This window comes from Amblyomma maculatum, chromosome 8, assembly GCF_055883805.1.
Source record: "Amblyomma maculatum isolate TAMU_Amacu chromosome 8, ASM5588380v1, whole genome shotgun sequence".
Lineage (NCBI taxonomy): Eukaryota > Metazoa > Arthropoda > Arachnida > Ixodida > Ixodidae > Amblyomma > Amblyomma maculatum.
Genome location: NC_139351.1, coordinates 101942352 through 101960643, shown reverse-complemented (window position 1 = coordinate 101960643; position 18292 = coordinate 101942352). Strand labels below are relative to the sequence as shown.

Below are 18292 nucleotides of genomic sequence, written 5' to 3'. Positions count from 1 at the left end.
GCCGCGGAGGCCGCTTTTCGATAGAGGGGAATAGCAAGGTGCCCGTGTGCTCCTTCCATCCTCTCCACTATACGGCGTCTCTCGTAGCCTGAGTCGCTTTGGGACGTTAAATCCCATAAATCAAAACAAACTAGTCATTCGAAGACGGCCCATCACTGCCCACCGTCGGCGTGAATTGGGCTTAAAACCTGAACGCTACGTTGCCTCGTCGCTTGCAATGAGGGGATGCGAACCGAAATATGCAGGTGGCCCCAGAAGACACTCGGCACTCGTCCGCCCATCGTAACGAGCACAGTTTTTGCTGACAAAGATTTCCGGCGCAATAAAGCACTGAATAAAAGCGCATGGGCACGAAACGACATGCGCCACAGCAGAAAGCGGCGTCATGAAACTGAAATCGTGCCGCATATTTTCCTCACGACCGCAGCCTTTTCGTCACCGGAGTACAGAGCATGCAGGCGGCAGTGGCTTATCACTCTCGCATCTTGCGCCCATGATGTAGCAGGTTTTGGAGGCAGGGAATAAACTTGGGTTTCACACGTGGCGTGATTTCAGCGAGCGATAAAGGCTTCAATGTGGCCAAGGCACTCTTCGACTGCATTGAGCAGACGATGCGGGGGGATGAAGCTGACTGTCAGAGCAGCGGAATCCTTTACACTTCGTTAGTTGCAAGTCATTCTGAGCGCGATAGTGCGTCTAGTAAGTAATAAAGGAAATTATTTCACGAGTGCAAACGAGGGCACTGGGCAGCTTTGAAGCTGAAACAGACTCGAAGAAATCGCTCAGAGCAGTGTAGTGTTGAACAGGAGAGCCCAACGTAAGGAGGCTTTATTCATATTCGGTTCTAAATTTAGATACCATGAACTTTTCGAAGTCGTTTTTTTTTTAAAGCTTGCACATTTTGAGAACACAACCATTAGAAAAACTAATTTCCAAAAGCTGGTTTCAAGGTAGTGTATGGACAAATATTTTGTCGAGGACAAGATGTCGTACTTTTTTGTACAATGATCAGATATCTAAGGTATGATAATAAAAAAAAAAGCAAATGAAGCGATGACGAGATTTTAAGAAAAATTTCGTAAAGAACCTGCGATTCGCCGTATTCTGTCTGATAAATTAGTTAGGAGGTATCTAACTACGAACAATTATCTTCATCATTTTTAAATGATAGTTTGCCTAAGTTGACGCACCTAATTCTCAATAGAAAGCCACACTTACTTCTTTCTATTGAAACAAAGTAACGAAATTCACAATATATCCTAATACGAGAAACCTATGCCATCCCTGACATTCCTTTATCAAAATTGGTGCGCTAGTCCATAAGTTGACCCTTAGCCAAGCATAGACAGGCCAATGTGGTCGACATTATCTGGGGGCATCCACTAAAGTCTCCCTCGTAACCTGATTCGATTTGCGTGTCCAACCTCGGAAGCCATACACTGTATGGTCAACGTTTGTTGTACTTCATCCGGGTCAAATTCATACGCGAAATATTACCGCGATGCAGGCTGAATCGTCAAGTAATCTTCCTCTACACGTTTGGACAGTGACCACACTGAACAATTCACAAATGCAATTTTATTAAATTCCGATGGCGGCCGCAATGGATATTTAAAGAGCTATCGGCATCATATAAATCGAGGCCCTTTAGCAGTGCTAGTTTATGATGAATGAATGCAGTTGTTGCATGTGGGCAAATGCTAATGAAATAGAATTACACGGGTCAGTCCGGAGTTAATATAAGCAACAGCTTGGTACTATTTAATCTAGTTTGGTGCCGAGATTATTACATTATTATTCGCAGACTTTGCGTAAAATTGGCGGTTTCTGCTATTTCTTAGTTATTATGCCTGCCACCGAGAATGCCGGAAAATGCTGCAGTATACGTTAGTCACTACAGATTCTCACGATTCCACGAAAAATCACGGGGTTGAACGTTTTTTGCCGAATTTCATGTTAACCGTAACGTTCTGTTTTATGTTATTAGTAGTTGTTACAGACATGTCCGTATGAAAACGCGGGAATGATGAAAAAAATCATTTACAGCATTTGTGCGATATAACTCAATGCAGGAGTCAGTAGCTGCATAAAATGTTTAAGAGAAACGTACACGAACTTAACTCGACCTCGAACTGCTCGGGTCACCCGTACAAGCTGAGCTCCCTCCCACTCACTTAAATAAAAAGATTAGGAGGTCTCGCCTACCCTTCCTGTCGTTCGCGTCTCATTGTTTGCTTCTTACGGACATCCGTTGCAGTGCTACATATAATTGGGAGACGCCCGACTACTGTTCCGGAGTACCCGAGTTCGATCCCGACCGCCGGCGGCTGCGTTTCGATGGAGGCAAAACGAAGAGGCGTCCTTGTGCTGTACGATGTTGTTGTGACTGCACGAAGAAGGAAAAGAAAATGCACGGGCCTGCTACTGGCTCTGTAGCTGAAAACTGATTTATTTATAGGAAGGGAAAGGCGCGGTAACTGTCTCACTTGTTTTCTGTGCTCTGTAGCTGAGCCACCTCCGCTGCACCAGGTAAGACGCCCGACTACTGTGCCGGAGTAACCGGGTTCGAACCCGACCTCGGCGGCTGCGTTTCGGTGGAGGTGAAACGAAGAGGCGTCCGTGTGCTGTGCGATGTCAGCGCACGTTACGTTAAAGATGGTTGGTTGGTTGGTTGGTTCACAGGAAGGGAAAGGCGCAGTATCTGTCACACTTGCTCTGTGGACACCTGAACCCCGCCGTAAGGGAAGGGAGGAAAGTGGGGGTGAAAGTGGGAGTGAAAGTGGAAAGAGAGAAAGGGGAGCCATAGTGGAGGGCTTCGGAGTAATTTCGACCACCTGGGGATCTTTAACGTGCGCTGACATCGCACAGCACACGGACGCTACTTCGTTTCGCCTCCATCGAAACGCAGCCACCGAGGTCGGGTTCGAACCCGGGAACTCCGGCACAGTGGTCGGGCGTCTTACCACTGCGCCACCCCGGCGGGGCCGTTAAAGATCCCCAGGTGGCCGAAATTACTCCGCAGCCCTCCACTACGGCTCCTCTTTCCTTCTTTCCACTTTAACTCCCACCTTCCTCCCTTCCCTTAAGGCGCGGTTGAGGTGTCCACAGAAAACAAGTGAGGCAGTCACCGCGCCTTTCCCTTTCTATTATTCAATCACCTCCGCTGCCTCGTGCGGACAGAAGAGAAAATAGAGAAGAAAAAGAACAGGGAGAGAAAGACGCGCGCCGCAACAGCCGTCGTCCACCACCTAAGCGGTGGCGGGTGCAATGACGGCCTACAATAGATAAAGATAGGGTGGCTGGCTAGCCGCCGCCGCAAGCGGCGTTGACCTGCCGTCCCAGCCCCGCAGGGCCAGAAACAGCCACCCTTCACCACCTCCTCGCACGTTCCCCAAGTGGTCGAAATTACTCCGTAGCTCTCCCCTACGGCTCCTTTTCTTTTTCTACTTTCAATCCCACCTTCCTCCCTTCCCTTACGCCGCGGTTCAGGTGCCCACAGAAACAAGTGTGACAGATACTGCGCCTATCCCTTCCTGTGAAGCAATTATTATTATTATTATTATTATTATTATTATTATTATTATTATTATTATTATTATTATTATTACAAGAAAGGAAAGGCACAGTATCTGTCACACTTTCTCCGGAAAGTGTGTTTGCACGGCGCACCATCGCTCTTGTCACGTGGCGTTCCTTGGCGTACGTTCAAGTGTGGCATTGCAAATGGCAGGAACGTTTGGTTTGGATTTGTTTTGTGGGGTTTAACGTCTCAAAAGCGACTCAGGCTATGAGAGTCGCCGTAGTGGAGAACTCCGGAAATTTCGACCACCTGAACTAATCTCGTGGATCTTGCGGAATATGACAGATCTCGCGCACAACTCTCGCACACGAAATTTTGTTCTTTCGCTTTAAAGCAGGAACGGTAGGCTAAAATACGAAAACGAGGAATACGTTCGTCGGTGTAGTAAAAGAGGCAACTCTTAAGTGCGATACTGTGACAACTGAGCGCAGCTGCAAAGCGTCCGATGCGTCAACACATGCAGGCAGCCGCGGCCACCTCTTGGTGCCTGTTTTTTTCAGTGCTTTCTTGTGCTTATCAGTGGCTGGCGTCGCCTTGTTTCCACGTTCTACCTCTCAAAGTTTTTGAAAAGCTGGCTTCTAGCGCTCTCTGGACTGCTGGCGAAGCCAACCTTGGTTATTTTGAACAGCGCGAAAGAAATAAACCAATTTTCGTACCTTGCTTCCAGATATAATACAGCGTATGTTCTGAAAGACGATTTGAGGAAGAAAAAAAAAACGTGCTGCATTATTGCAAGCGTAGTATTTATAGTTAACATCCCTCTAAGAGATATTGGCTCCTTCCAGGCAACTACCACTTCTCATGCAGAGGCATGCTCATGATTTTCCAGGTTACAAGGCTTCAATCGGCCAACACCGGTCGATGCTACCGGACAACTGTGAGAGAGAAGCTCGCGATTTTTCCAGACTGCAAAACTTCAAACAGTCGGCAGCGCCGACCACTTCAATTTTTTTTCCGCATGAGGCGCTAAAACTCTCGCGCTAAAATTGACTGATAGATCGATTAATTAATAGATCGAGTTATTGATCGATTGACTGCATGGCTCGTAAACACCTTCCACGCAGCTCCTGTGCTGAGGGGTGAAGGAGTCATATCATGGCGCCGCGGGCGGTCGCCATTTTCATGCCTCCGGTCTGCAAGGCGACGACGCTCGCTCCGGCGCTGCTGTCGTTGCTGCTGCTGACGTGCTTCCAGCTTCCCCACAGGGCCGGTGCGCAGCAAGGCCTGCCGTTCGGTACGCGAAAGCTGGCATTTTCGGCGAACCAATTCGGTCTGGACCTATACAGGGCGCTACGCGACAACAGCGTCGAGTCGCACAGGGCCGAAGGCAACGTGGCACTGTGCCCCTTCTGCGTCAGTTCCTCGCTGGGCATGCTGCTGCTGGGCGCCCGCGGATCGTCGGCCATGGCGCTGAGACACGTGCTTTACCTGTGGGGCATGCAGCACGTGCACCTCGCCGTGCGGGACCTGTCCACCCACCTGGCGCTGAACCTGAGGGACGCCAACCTGCTCATCTTTAGGTACATATTTCTTTGACGTACTAGATGCAATTTGGACTAGATGTTCGGAACTCGCTGGACGTGAACTGGGGCTCATTATCAGAACAAACTTCCACTGGATCCCATGGCGTGCAAAAATGGAAGAGAGATTTGAAATTACTGCAGTTGGCGGGGGCTGGTCTCTTTCAGGTGCTCCACTTCTGGATAGCTTGAGAACGCATCAAACACAGCATAAGGTTTACCAGCATATAGGAAGAGGTCTACACCTATCCGAAATCAGGGGTATCGTGATGGCGGTCTCATATCATCAATGGTTCATCAAGTTGGCGGTACGCATACTCTTACAGGTAGAACATTTTTAATCATGCCTTCAATGCCCGCTGCCATCCCAGGCCAAAACATGAGCAGGCGGGCTTTCTGCTTGCATTTGTTCATTCCTTGACCACCGTGTAACTTTGTCGCCGTTTCTACCCGAAGGCTTTTTGGAATAACAGCTTTTAAGCCTATGAACAGCATTCACAACACTCAGTTTGCATCTCGCTTACTTCTTTGGGCTCCACCCCAAGAGTCGCTCAGCGGAAACGCTCAGGCGCACACTCTCGCTCGAGATCTCAGCTTGCGAGCCGAGAGTATGATCAGCCACCCTGCTTCCGCTGACACTAATAACTCACGCGCTTCTCTGCTCACCACTTACACGGACATACTCCAGCACTACCGACTCCAAAGATGCACATATCCTCCCGCACACCGCGATCTAACAAGACGCGAGGCCGTCCAATGGCGCGAACTACAAACTGGCAGCTTCCCGCACCCCATCTTATGCAGCTGGATCTTTCCGGAACAGATAGCCCCTATGTGTAAACACTGCTCAACTCCGGCCACTCTCATACACATGGCGTGGACTTGTACACACTACAACACAGACAACTCAAACACCCCAGAGACGTGGGAGTCTCTCCTGCGTACTTCCGAGCCAGCAGACCAACGCTGGCTTATCCAGCGCGCGGCCTCCCAAGGGATCCCAGCCGGCCTCCTAAGCCAGCACAACCAGTCCTTTGACTGGTCCCCTGTTTTGGGGCGCAGTAAAAGAGTTCACCCCTACCACTCATGACTAAAGAGGACTGAGACCTCGGCGTCGTGGGATGACAGGGGTGGTGGAGCAGTCACTGGTGCTCGACACAAGGCATCCGCAAGCATCCGGAACATACTTAAAGGCGTAGATATATACTTCGTGAGGGAAAGAAATTTTTTTTTTGAGGTATGGAGGCATGTCACGATTATTCGTTTTCGATATGAAAATGAATAGCTGACAGTCAATTTCGATTGAAATACGCTTTCCAAAGATAAACTCGCGGAAACGTTCACACAGTCTAATGCCTCTTTTTCCTATTTGCGAGTATCGTCGCTCACAGTCAGTCAAGGCTCCAGATACATAGGCGACAGGTCTCCACTCCTGACCGTGATACTGAAGGAAGACGGCACGGAGGCCAAGCAAGATGCATCGGTGAATCGAAACGAAGAAACAGCGCTAACAGACGGTACGAGTGGAAAGGCAAGACACACACATGCGCTGACTAACAACCAAATAGTTTATTGCGACACATGAACCAATATAAAGTAGCAAGCCGAAACAGATGAAAAAACAAAAAACAAAAACAAAACAATTGCGGCACAATCATGGCCGTGAGATGCACAGGGAGCTACTAAATTCGTCCCTGTTTAAGATAGGTAAACTCTTGCGGGAATAGAGCTACCGACAGTTGGCCTACACATATGTGTCGCCAAATTCGTGTATGTGTAAAGCCTCTGATATGAGGCATGAGGTCAGATCTTTATATTTGGCGATGATTGTGGTCAGGTTTAAAAACACCTCATAGTCCTTGCAATCAGTGGAATGGATGACTATGTTATTTCGGCGTGACTAGTTTCCCGTATTTCGCATGTTCGCGTAGTCGCTCATTGAGGCACAATCCAGTTTCCCCGATGTAAAATCGGCCGTATGACAGCGGAATCTTGCATACAGCACCACAACAACAGTTGACAAATTTCTTTCGGTGTTTCCTCTCACATGCCTTCTTTCCTTCTTTCTAATTTCTTGGTTAACTCTCTTGAACAACCCTCCAAACCTATTCCTAGCGGAGGAAAAGGAGCTTCCCGCCGGCTTTACTCACGATCTTATTCAGGTTGTACGGAACCTTATGAACATATAGTATACACGCCATGCTCTTATTTCAATCGCGTGCATTCTTTTTAATCCTGCTTTCTGCTAGTATCGACTCTGCTACGCTTGAAATAATCGTCGGGTAGCCTGCAGTGGTAAGTCTAGTGATCTGCGCGAAGCTGGTTTGATTTTTATGTATGCATGACCAATACAAAGCTGCTTTCATGCAGGTTTTCGCTATCCTGTGCTTAACTATCTTTGAGTGGAGCGACTGAAAGGGCAGAAGGCTCTTCCGGGAGAGCGGGAAGTACAGTCGGCGTCACCTTTGTGAAGTGCGCTCGAGCAAGACATATCGGGCAACAAAAGCCGGAAATAGACTCTAGCTCTAGACTTCTGGGCTAGGTGCTAGTGTCTAACTTAGTTGCGGCTATACGTGGCACCACTTCCACTAGAGTGCTGCCTCAAGCACCTACCATCTGCGGCGAAGATTCTTTCCAGATTTTTTGAGGATGAGTCCAAATGCTTTTTTCTATGGACGTCCTCAGAAAGTTTGTCACGGATCTAGGACGTTTGGACCATTCCAGGATATCCTGAGGACATTGTGTTTATTGGGCGCGTTCACAAAGCTGAACTGTCTGCTGCTGTAATTTTGATGGTTCACATCGCGTGGTACAGGCATCATCAAAATACTTTTAATCGACCAAGCTCTGATCTTGTTGCATATCCTGGTCACTGATCTTGTCACCCAGAACTATAAGTTCATGCATACCAAGGTTACATCTGTTTGAACTAATTGGGAGACAGGCCACGGGTTTGAGCTCTTTCCTCTTCATGCTTATCTCTAGTACGATCTCACACCATCATCATCACCATCACATACACCCTGGAGGCCGTCAAAAATCTGGGATACTATATCCTTTTGTTAAACCTCTGGCGCGCTGGCTATCAGGCGTAGAAACCGATGTCGGCCAAAGGAAGGTAAGCTGTAAGCCCGTGCGGCAGGCGAATGCTTTCCATCGGTAAAGCAACCGGCTGTCCCACTTCTGACACGGTGTATCATCTGTTGCAGTGTCGACCGTAGGAATGAGAACACAACCCTTTGGCTAACACTAAGGCGAAATGCTTTCTAGGCTATGTCGGAGGGGTCCTGCGTACAGAACGTCCGCAGGCGTGTCGTTCTGAGAAGTGTTAGGATCAAACATATGGTTGTGACAGATGATGTGAGGATGTTGCAGAAAAAAAATTGTCAATAAGATGATTAGTTAATTAATTAGAGCCAAAATATGTAAAAGTAAAATCCCTCAGACGTCGAAATAGCCATACGACTAATGTCGACATCTAAAGGATGTGAGGTCACGCTAACCGGAAGTGAATGTGTTCCTGACTTAATGAGCCAGATAAATGCATGATAGTGATCAGAAGTGTGTAATGAGTGTCAAAATCTCGCGTCGGCGAGGTTGTCCGCGAGCGACAGATACTGCGCATTTCTTTCCTGTAAACCAATCATAGAACGTCAGTGAACTTTGATTTAAAGTGGTGCGCTATGTACCGTGTGCAGCAGCAACGCTCAGGCTTTTGCATTTCTCCACTGCAGATTCTGCAGTGCTCTTGGAACTTTTTTTGCAGTGCACATATTAAGCACCCTGGTTGCTAGACGCACATGGTTGGTGACCCAACTTCAGACTACGCTACAAGATCCTTAATTCATCTTGAGGAACATGGCTTTGACAATACAAAACTGATACTTTGAGAAACTTAATCTTCCTGCTTCAATGCGAAAACATGGTACAGCGAATAATTTGGCAAAATGAAGCGCTAGAGATCCTATGCATTTGGTTCATGACATTTTCTGAAGTTACGAATTGGTTCGGATCCTCGAAACACCGAGCTGTGCTTGCGAGAAATGTTTCCAGCACCATGTGCGCTCTAACACAAGAAAAAAAAAAAAAAACGCGCGAACAGCTTAACTTCCCTAATACACCAACGGTAAAATCTCGAGATATACCTAGCTGCCTTACTTCAGAGCATTTATCTGAGGGCTACGTCCTTTTGTGTTCTGTTTCCTTGTCATGGCCTTGCCTTGTGAATGGTATTGCTTCTGCCGTATATGGCGCCAACACCTTCCGAAAAAGCATCCCCCCCCCCTTCCCTGCCCCTCCCTACCCTGATTTCCTCTGGTAAGGCACCGGCTTCGTTTTTGTATTTTGAGATGATGGTGTAGCTCTGTGGGCACACTGACGCGCCTCATTAACAAACCAAATCTCTTTGTATCTGTACGATGCAGGAGCCTGTATGTACAACGCGACTTTGGCGTCAAGTATCCGTTCCAACGGTCGCTGTACCACTTCTACAACTCGTCCGTCCACTCGCTGGACTTCGCTGCCAACGCGGAGGAGGCGCGCCAGCATATCAACGCCGTGGTGGAGAAGGCGAGCCACGCGCAGCTGGCCAACTTGCTGCCGGACACGCCACCGCCGTGGACGCAGTTGCTGCTGCTTTCGGGCCTCCACCTGGACTCTCACATCGAGCTAGCCCTGGTACCTGCCGAAGGAGTGCGCTGGAGGGCGCAGCCCCTGGTCTCGCCTGCCACAACTCTGCTGCAGCTCGGACGCAGGGTCGGTGCCGGCGCCGCAGACACCACTGCCGTTTCCGAAGGTTAGTCTTCATATCGGTCGGGGTTCACTGCTCCCTACATCATGTCCCGAGGTGTATCCATTGGATTCTATCGAATGTCTCTCCAGTTCTCTTATTTGGTCGTCACAGTTCTATATACCTCCTTGGTCATCACCCATGCAATACACCTCTAGAACATTCATCTCTAAGTATGTGCATCAGTCTTCACGTACACTGCATGACCGTTGGCCACCAGAAGTGTAATAGCAGCAAGCTCATAAGAACAAAATTAGATACGAAACTCGGTGCCAGAAACCACTAAGAGTGCTTCTGAAAAACAGCGGGATTGTGACATCATCACGCCGAGAACCAATCAACAACGACGCGAAATTCGAAAGCGAGAAACGCATGACTGATTTGTTAGAGGGAGGATATATCGTTCACTGTGGTGGAGTAATCGCGTTGGATCACAAGGATCGTGTAGTTGAATCATGAGTGAATTAAAAGTGGACAACAACGACTTAAGTTGTATCAGGAAGGATTAAGAGGGAAATATGTCGGATTAGGTTGGACTACAATGGATAAACTGGATTAATACATGGATTAAGAACCAGTCAATGCTTTTGCCTTCATAGCACGTCAGTTATGTAAAGCACATTCCGTAAATTTTAGTGCGAAAGCACTACTCCGGAGGTTGAGAGCATATAGCAGACTCGTCTAACGTTTGTATGTCTGCTCCAGTACCCGCTCTAGTAATCGCAGCACCCACGACTGCGGTTCAACATCACTCAAATATGTGGGTTCCGGGCCACCAAGGAATGCTCGGTAACGAAGGAGCCCTTAGCCAGCCAGTGCACTCGCCGGGCACCATGCGTCACGACCTTGGCCCGGACTGCAGCACTCTTATTTCTTTAATGACAGTATTGAACCCTATCGGGCCCAAGATCGGCGTTACCCGGCTGCCATCAAGGTAAAAATGGCGAACTTTGGCTGTTTGCAAACGCAGTGCTGTGCCTTGTGGTTATTTTGATCGTTTTAGACGACCGCTGCTCATTCTGTGAGGAGGCCGTCGGCACCTCCAAAATGGTTTAAGCGTACAAGCAAAATCCATCTCTTGTCCATCACCCCATCCCCTACTCAAGAGGAATGGTAGGCGGCCCTGCTCAGCTGCCAGGAACTGTATATGAGCTCAATAGCTTCTGGTTCCAGACCTGTGCAGCGGTCAAGACCAATGGGATCTCGAAATGAGCGACAAGGGGGGACTCTCCCCGAGAACATCACTGTAACCATAGCCAAATAGGTGTTTTTCACCTCCACCACCACGCCGTAGTAGAAGAGGTATTACCGATAGTGGAAACAATTCCCACCACCTTGGGACGTGCGCAATCAATGCTTAACGGCAAAGCAACAAAAGTGCTATCGCAATCGAAACTCTGGCTAATTTATAGCATCCTTCTCATTGCATTCGTGGCATATGCTTAAGTGCCACAGGATAAGGCGTTCGTTGAGCACGCAATGTTTTTTCGGGGACTTCATCGACCTTCTCGCGCAGATACAACGGCTGCCTCGGAGGCCATCGAGTCCCTGGGGGGCAACCCAGCGATGCTGGAAGCGCGGTGGACGCGTGTGCGTTACGCCCGCCACGACTACCTCAACTGCAGCGCGGTCGAGGTACCACTGGCTGGCGGCGGTCTGGTGTCCCTGCTCGCCCTAACGCCCAACGAGCACGACGACATGGGGCTGCTGGAGACGCGCCTGAGTGCGCAGCTCATCAGCGACATCCTCGCAAACATGCACGTCCGCAGAGCGAACCTCAAGGTACGAGAGTCAGCGGCATTGCGCAAAAGATTCCGGGCTAAATGGCATCGGAAATTTGGGCTTTCTTCATCACGCGAGTGAAGATAAATAGCCCCGTCATTATGCTGAATGACTCGCTCGGTGCGCAAAATCCTTACGGCTCGTAATAATATGGCAACATTTTTACTAACAAAGGAATAGTTGGGAAAAATGGCCATCACACAACAGCATCGAAATGATGGCTTATTGCAGCATGTTGTCCTGCCGTTTTCGTGTACCAAAATAGGAGATTCATTCGCACGCAATTACACCATGCCGCATGTAGAACATGCAAATCATATTTGCACGTCATTTACTTGCATGCTTAACTCCCTACCAGTGCCCCGAAACGTCCGCGGAGATTGTCAAATCATAATCAGGAAGGCAGAAATTGTGTGCCACCTCCATAGTCCACTGGCCCAGGCAGGATCCAGTGTTTAGAATATTAGTAGTGCAGCTAAAGAACGTTAGCCCGACTGTTGCTGGTAACACGAGAGCTACACGAATAATTCTTCAAGCCTCTATGTGCGCTGAGGACGAAAAAGGATGGAGTTTTTTTGTTTTTTTTAATCCCAATATACTGCAATAAGAGCAGCCTAACATTTCTTCTTCTCGTGCACGCAGTTGCCGCGCATCAAGATCGAGCACAGTCACGAGAACCTGACCGCGCCGTTGGCTCGCATGGGGCTCGCTTCACTGTTCGGCCCTGGAAGGGCACAACTGTTCGATATGAGCGACGTTCCGTGGCTGCACGTCACCAACGTAGTGCACAAGTCGTCGCTGGACATCAAGGCACCCCGCGTGGCAACCAGTGGTGCCGTGCTCCCGCCCAAGACCAGCAACCGGCGCCGAGAGCCTGCCTTCGTGGGCCCTTCAGAGGAAACCATCGACGTCGTGCTGGACAGGCCGTTCCTCTACTTCGTTGTCGACAACGTCAGCGGCCTCGTCATTGCCATGGGCAAAGTGCTCAACCCGTAGGCCAGACCAGTATTATGCTGGACAAGCGTTAAGCAGCCGAGCAAAGCTTCCCGGAGATTGCGGTTCCAATGGACCAAGGGATACCCCAATGCTGAACCGTATTCTTCAAAGATTAGCCTAGAAGAAGTGAGGTGACAGCCCCACTACCTGACTGTGGTCTGACACTGGTGTCTTACAGCCTCAGCACAGCTATGGCTGGACTTCCGGTATGTCACGGCAGTTTCATCACAAAAACATCAAGCTAGAAATGCATCCTCCACTGTGCTCGGAGACCATGGCTACAGGCAGTCAAAGGATGTTTTTTTTTTTTTAAATGACTGTACTGCATGGAATTTACACAGGCTATGATACTATGTGAACGAGGTCAACTCCAAAAGGGTGAGCAACATAAAACAATATCGGAACTCTATAAATGTGCCCACTGCTGCAGAGACGACTTGGGAACTTGCTAGACTCAACAGTCCCGAGCCCTCCTATCGCACCTGATGTGCAACTCAATGACACGAAAAGATGTCACCGCTGAGGCGCCATGCTCCAAGGTGCTTCTAGGGTATACCATGACAGCTCCTTCAACCGGCGAGGAATGTGTCGCCATTTTCAACCCTTTCCACTCGAGGTATTCAGGGCCTTACAGGTCACACTCAAGAGCCAACAATATCGAAATGAAGAGCTGAAGTGATATGAACGAATATGCACTTCACTCCCAATTTTACTGGAAATATGTTCCCTCAGCAGCTGCAATAACTGCAAGTTGGGGCACTATCTGTCTTCCTCGCATGCTAGTGTCCAGTGGATTAATTCTAGCAATGAAACTTGCAAAAATCCCACCGGTTTCACTACGAACTAGGAGCATGGCCACAATGTATAGCATTAAATGGCTTCCCCTTTGTAATCGCCACCATCAGCCGGATTATACCCACCCCATACTTCTCCACTTAATTCGATCCTGTGCTAGCTGCATTCACTTGACAGCTGCGAACTTCTTAACCTCATCTGCCCACCTAACTTTCTACCGCCCCCTGCTATGCTTTCCTTCCCTTGGAATCCAATTTGTTAACTTAAGCAACCATCGGTAGTCCTCCCTATGCACTCATGCCCTGCCCATGGCCATTTCTTCTTCTTGATCTCCACTAGAATGTCATTAACTAGAGTTATTTTTCTGACCCACTCTGCGTGCTTCCTTCGCTATGTGTTATACACAAAAGAAGCGAGACCACTGCACAGGACTCATCACAAGATTGGGCAGATTTGCAGTGATGGTCACGGGTATATCTGCTACATATCTTTACTAACTGCCATAGTACTACTGAAATAGAGCACAGTTAAATAGCTAAAGAAATTGACTGAAGGTAGTGGACCTCTCAACACTGCCACATGGTTCATCTGTTGACTGGAAATCATCCATCGGTCTTGTTCTTTTCAAATGAACTACGTATTCACTGTTTGAAGCAATGCCAATTCCTGGTGCACCACTTCATCATTGTGTACCTCAATAAAAAATGTCATCACGAAAGCTACCCAAGGGAGCAAGTTCATTCAAGTGAGGTGAGCTGGCTGTCCAAATCATCACAAAAAGTTTTTTATTAATGATGACTATGCAGCAGCATTAAAGATAAGGTTGACATGGCGAGACATGTAACCCTCCTATTGCCACATCAATTTTTCTTTGCAGTCGACAAGTTCACCAGTCTCCTCACTGCCAAGCTTGAGCTATATTTGTTCATGCTGAAGGATGCTCTTTCTTTAAACAACCAAATTTAATGAAAAATATGAGCATGTTGATATGCAGTAATCTATACTCGCTGACAGCAACACTTTCAAACTCAAGCAGGTATGCAAGCCTAGTAAAATCTGTCTGTGCATGCAGACTTGGGTGGCTGCCCACAGTCCTGGCCACCCTGGTGGTAAACACCCAACATTTACGTGACATGGTACTCCTATCCATCACAACTTATTCTTCTGTTGACTGGCACACAATATAATTATGAACAATGAACAAATGCAAAATAACAATGAACAAACAATTCTCAAAGGACAAGACAAAATTTGGCAGTAACTTACTGTCCCACTTCTATAAAAGAAAAAGACAAGTACACAAAGTAACATCAGTAATCACAATCATTTGCAAAACGGAGGAGGCAAATGAAAAGCAGACACAATCAGTATGTACAGTTGGGATGAACAGGCACACAGGCATTTGTAACAGTACCGAATCACAGAAATGTTTTTCCCACGAAACTGTTCTAAGTGGCAAAAGCAAGCATTCAGGACTGGGCAAAGTACTTTAGGCAAATATAATATTCACAGAAACTGCAAAGCAAATAGAGAAAATAAAGTCAAAAAGAGAAAACAACACTGATTCCTGAATGAAAATGTAGGAAAAGAACAAAGAGACTGCAATGGTACTGAATCACAGAAATGTTTTTTTCTACAGAAGTGCACTAAGAGGCAAAAGTAAACATTCAAGGCTAGGCAAAGTATTCAATGCATTTCTTATTCCAAAACACCCTATCATTATACATTTGAGGCAAGCCTTAGTACTCACAGAAACTGCAAAGCAAATATGAAGGCAGCACAAATAATTGGGCAAATAAACCTAAAAAGAGAGCAAAACTGCTCTCTTTCAGAATCAAAGCTCAATTCTATTAATATTATTAAAAGAACAACAAGACTGCAATGGTACTGAATCACAGAAATGTTTTTTTCCACAGAAGTGCACTAAGAGGCAAAAGTAAACATTCAAGGCTGGGCAAAGTATTCAATGCATTTCTTATTCCAAAACACTCTATCATTATAAATTTGAGGCAAGCCCAAACAAAAACTCCCACAGAGAAATTGGAATGGAAAAGAAGTCTAACATCCCAAAATTTAAATAAAAGAAGGTATCAATAAATGAATTATGCCTACTGGATTCACACAAAAGCAGAATGAGCACCATATTTACTTCGGTAATCGAGATATCTGCTATGAAATCTTTTCCACAATGAACTGACCCCACAAGGTTTCATACCTCTCTTGAAAAAGAAATGCTCATTACAGAAGCAAACATGATGCTACCGTTACAAAAACACAGACATGAAGAGAAGGAAAGGCAACTTCAAATTCTAATGACAAATGGCTAAGTAGAAGGTTGTAGTTCATTTTCAGGTCTGCACAATGTGTCCTTTTATTGCCCCTACAGGCAACAAAAGAGGCAGCACAGAGCAGGTCTCCTGTCTCCTTTTCGAGGCCTTCTATAATGCAGAGGGAATTACTGTATCGCCACATGTACTCAGTCACATCTGCTCTCAGGTCTTGAGCTGCCCCCATCTGTGGTAATGCACGCAAACTGCCAAGCACACACCCCAAGATGATAGCTGCATTGACTTGCTATGAGAAATGGCACTTCCTTCTCTTAAGAGGACAGCAAGATAAATGACCTATCCGAAAATCAATACACTGTTTAATGCCGAACCAGTGAAACGAGAGATGTTCCATTCAGCTTGAGCCATCTGATCAAATATTCGCACAGCCCAATCTGTACAAGTCTCCTGAATCAATACGAATAATAGAGAGAGATGCATGACAGGCATTGCAATGTACCTAGTGATGCAGTGACGATTGCATTAAGCCTTCCCCGGAGGAGTCTCACAAGAAATGACAGGAGGGACCCATCATATCGATGCACTGAGGCACCTTTCCATAAACCATTGCAGTAAGCCATACAAAGTGAACACACAAACATGACCAGGCAGCAGAACAGCAAAGGGGAAAAAAAAAAAAAAAAAAAAAAAAAAAAAAAAAAGGAATTCAGAAGGCATTAAATTAAAAACACAACACTGTCCCTACTCTACCCACAAATTCCAACCCCTCTTTATCCCTAATATGATCAGTCCAGAATGTTGACCTCCTCCTCTTCCGGTTCGTCAGCAGCGAGCAGACTGGATGGGGCGGAGGAGGACGTTGCTGGTGTTACGCTGGTCAGGATGAGCCTCTCTTCGTGGCAAAAGAGGCCGCTGCGCTTCTCCTTGAGCTTCTGCTTCTGCTGCTTCTTCTGCTGCTGCCACTCGACTGTAGTTTCCTGCAGCTGCTGCCGATGGCGCTTACGCCGGCCCCTCTGTCGCATGCAGACAGATAACACCAGACGTGAGACAAAGCAGTCATCTATGTCTGCGCAAACAGCTAAACAAGCCTGTGCCCTGACCTCCCACTTTGAGTTCACCACGCACAAGCAGCATGACCACAGGACTGCCATCCGAAAAGAGAACATGGTGCAAAAACAATATTGCTGCAAAATAAAGAAAACCTTGATTCCAACAGAAGCATACAATTTCTGTTTTTCCTCTCTTTGCAAAGGGGGAACTAATACAGAAAGCCACCCTTAAAGCAGCTTGGCAGAGCAACTATACTTGGTTCCATACATAGCAGTCAACGCAGCGGTACATAGCACACTTGCCGGAAATGACAACTTTGACCCACCTGACCAGGACATCGCTCTCTAGTCACCGTCATTTTCCCCCAATGTTGCCTTGGTTCCTGGAAAACCAATAAATGCATGTGCTTTATCAGAAGTGCTTCCACCTGAAAAGAAGCCTCACCTTACTACGTGCGGATGGTGTTGATGAAACAGAGCTGCTGCGCTCGGAGATGGAGCGGTGGTTGTCACCCTGACGGCCCTGGCTCTTCTTCCTAGAACTCGTGCTTGAAGCAGCTTTGGTGTTCTTGCCCACCGTTGGGGTGGCTGTGCTGCTCTTGCGCACATACTCAGCAATCTCCCGCAGCTTGCGGTCGTCCAGTTGCCTTAGATCTACGAGAGCAAGTATGACAACATGCTACATTTGTGCTAATTTCCCTAGAGCGGCTGATCATGTTTTGAATTACAAGGGCAGAAAACCTATCGTGCTTCCACTTCGAAAACTGCCACTCATCGGAACTAGTTCAGGCAGCTACAACAGACATGTGGAGTGCTGACTACTACAGAAGCTTCTAGGTGCTACCCTCAGATCCAAGCAACTCCATGTCATTCCCTGCAATATTCCATGCATGCACTTGGTCATGCTCTGTTTTGCAGTGGAGCAGACTCTGACTCACCGACAGGGAACTCCTGGTCGGCAGAAAGGTTGAAGGAAGCCGTTGGGTCAATGATGCGTATCACGTCCAGCTGTTCTCTTAGCCCCAGCTGGTGGCTGATAGCCTCGGTCAGAGTTTCCACTGTCCGCAGCTGCTCATCGCCACTCCTGGAAGAAACATGGCAGAAGTGGACGAAGTCACACTGCAGAATGCTGCTGTAGGACAAGATAAGGCAGCACAGCAGAAACCTATTTTCCCCCTCATGAATACAACCCAGAGTGGAGTAGACTTGACGAGGACAGCCAACAACTGAAAGCTGTTGCAAACGACCATGTACCAATATTCTGAATTTTACTATTCACTTGATCCTCTTGAGTAAACTGAGCCTCAAACAGACACACAGGCACAAAGAAGCTGAAACCACTTTAGGAATAACTCTAGCATCACTGCTATTGACAAGTTGGTATTTCATTAGAATATTTAAGAAAAGCAGTTCAAAACGCAGTATGTATTCCAAGGCAATAAATATAGTACAGCCAAGCCTACATATAACGAATGCTTGTCTAGTATGAATGA

General features: G+C 47.4%; 2 protein-coding genes across 5 annotated transcripts in view; one reads left to right on the top strand and one right to left on the bottom strand.

The window, feature by feature from the left end:
* Positions 1-4675: 4675 nt before the first annotated feature.
* LOC146182024 (leukocyte elastase inhibitor-like) lies at positions 4676-12920 on the top strand. The gene is made up of 4 exons (XM_084575883.1): positions 4676-5100; positions 9525-9895; positions 11406-11671; positions 12314-12920. Exons 1-4 carry the CDS (start codon positions 4676-4678, stop codon positions 12665-12667), a joined length of 1416 nt encoding a protein of 471 aa, XP_084432009.1. The 3' UTR covers positions 12668-12920.
* Positions 12921-14230: 1310 nt separating this feature from the next.
* The window catches only part of LOC146182023 (uncharacterized), a 32822-nt gene continuing 28760 nt past the window's right edge, over positions 14231-18292 (bottom strand). For all 4 annotated transcript variants that reach the window (XM_084577023.1, XM_084577024.1, XM_084577026.1 and 1 more), the window contains exons 5-8: positions 17738-17883; positions 17245-17453; positions 17126-17182; positions 14231-16763 (exon numbers count right to left, since the gene is read on the bottom strand). In XM_084577023.1, the coding sequence (XP_084433149.1) occupies positions 16536-16763; positions 17126-17182; positions 17245-17453; positions 17738-17883 (640 nt within the window). In that variant the 3' untranslated portion in view covers positions 14231-16535. The remainder of the gene's footprint in view (positions 16764-17125; positions 17183-17244; positions 17454-17737; positions 17884-18292) is intronic.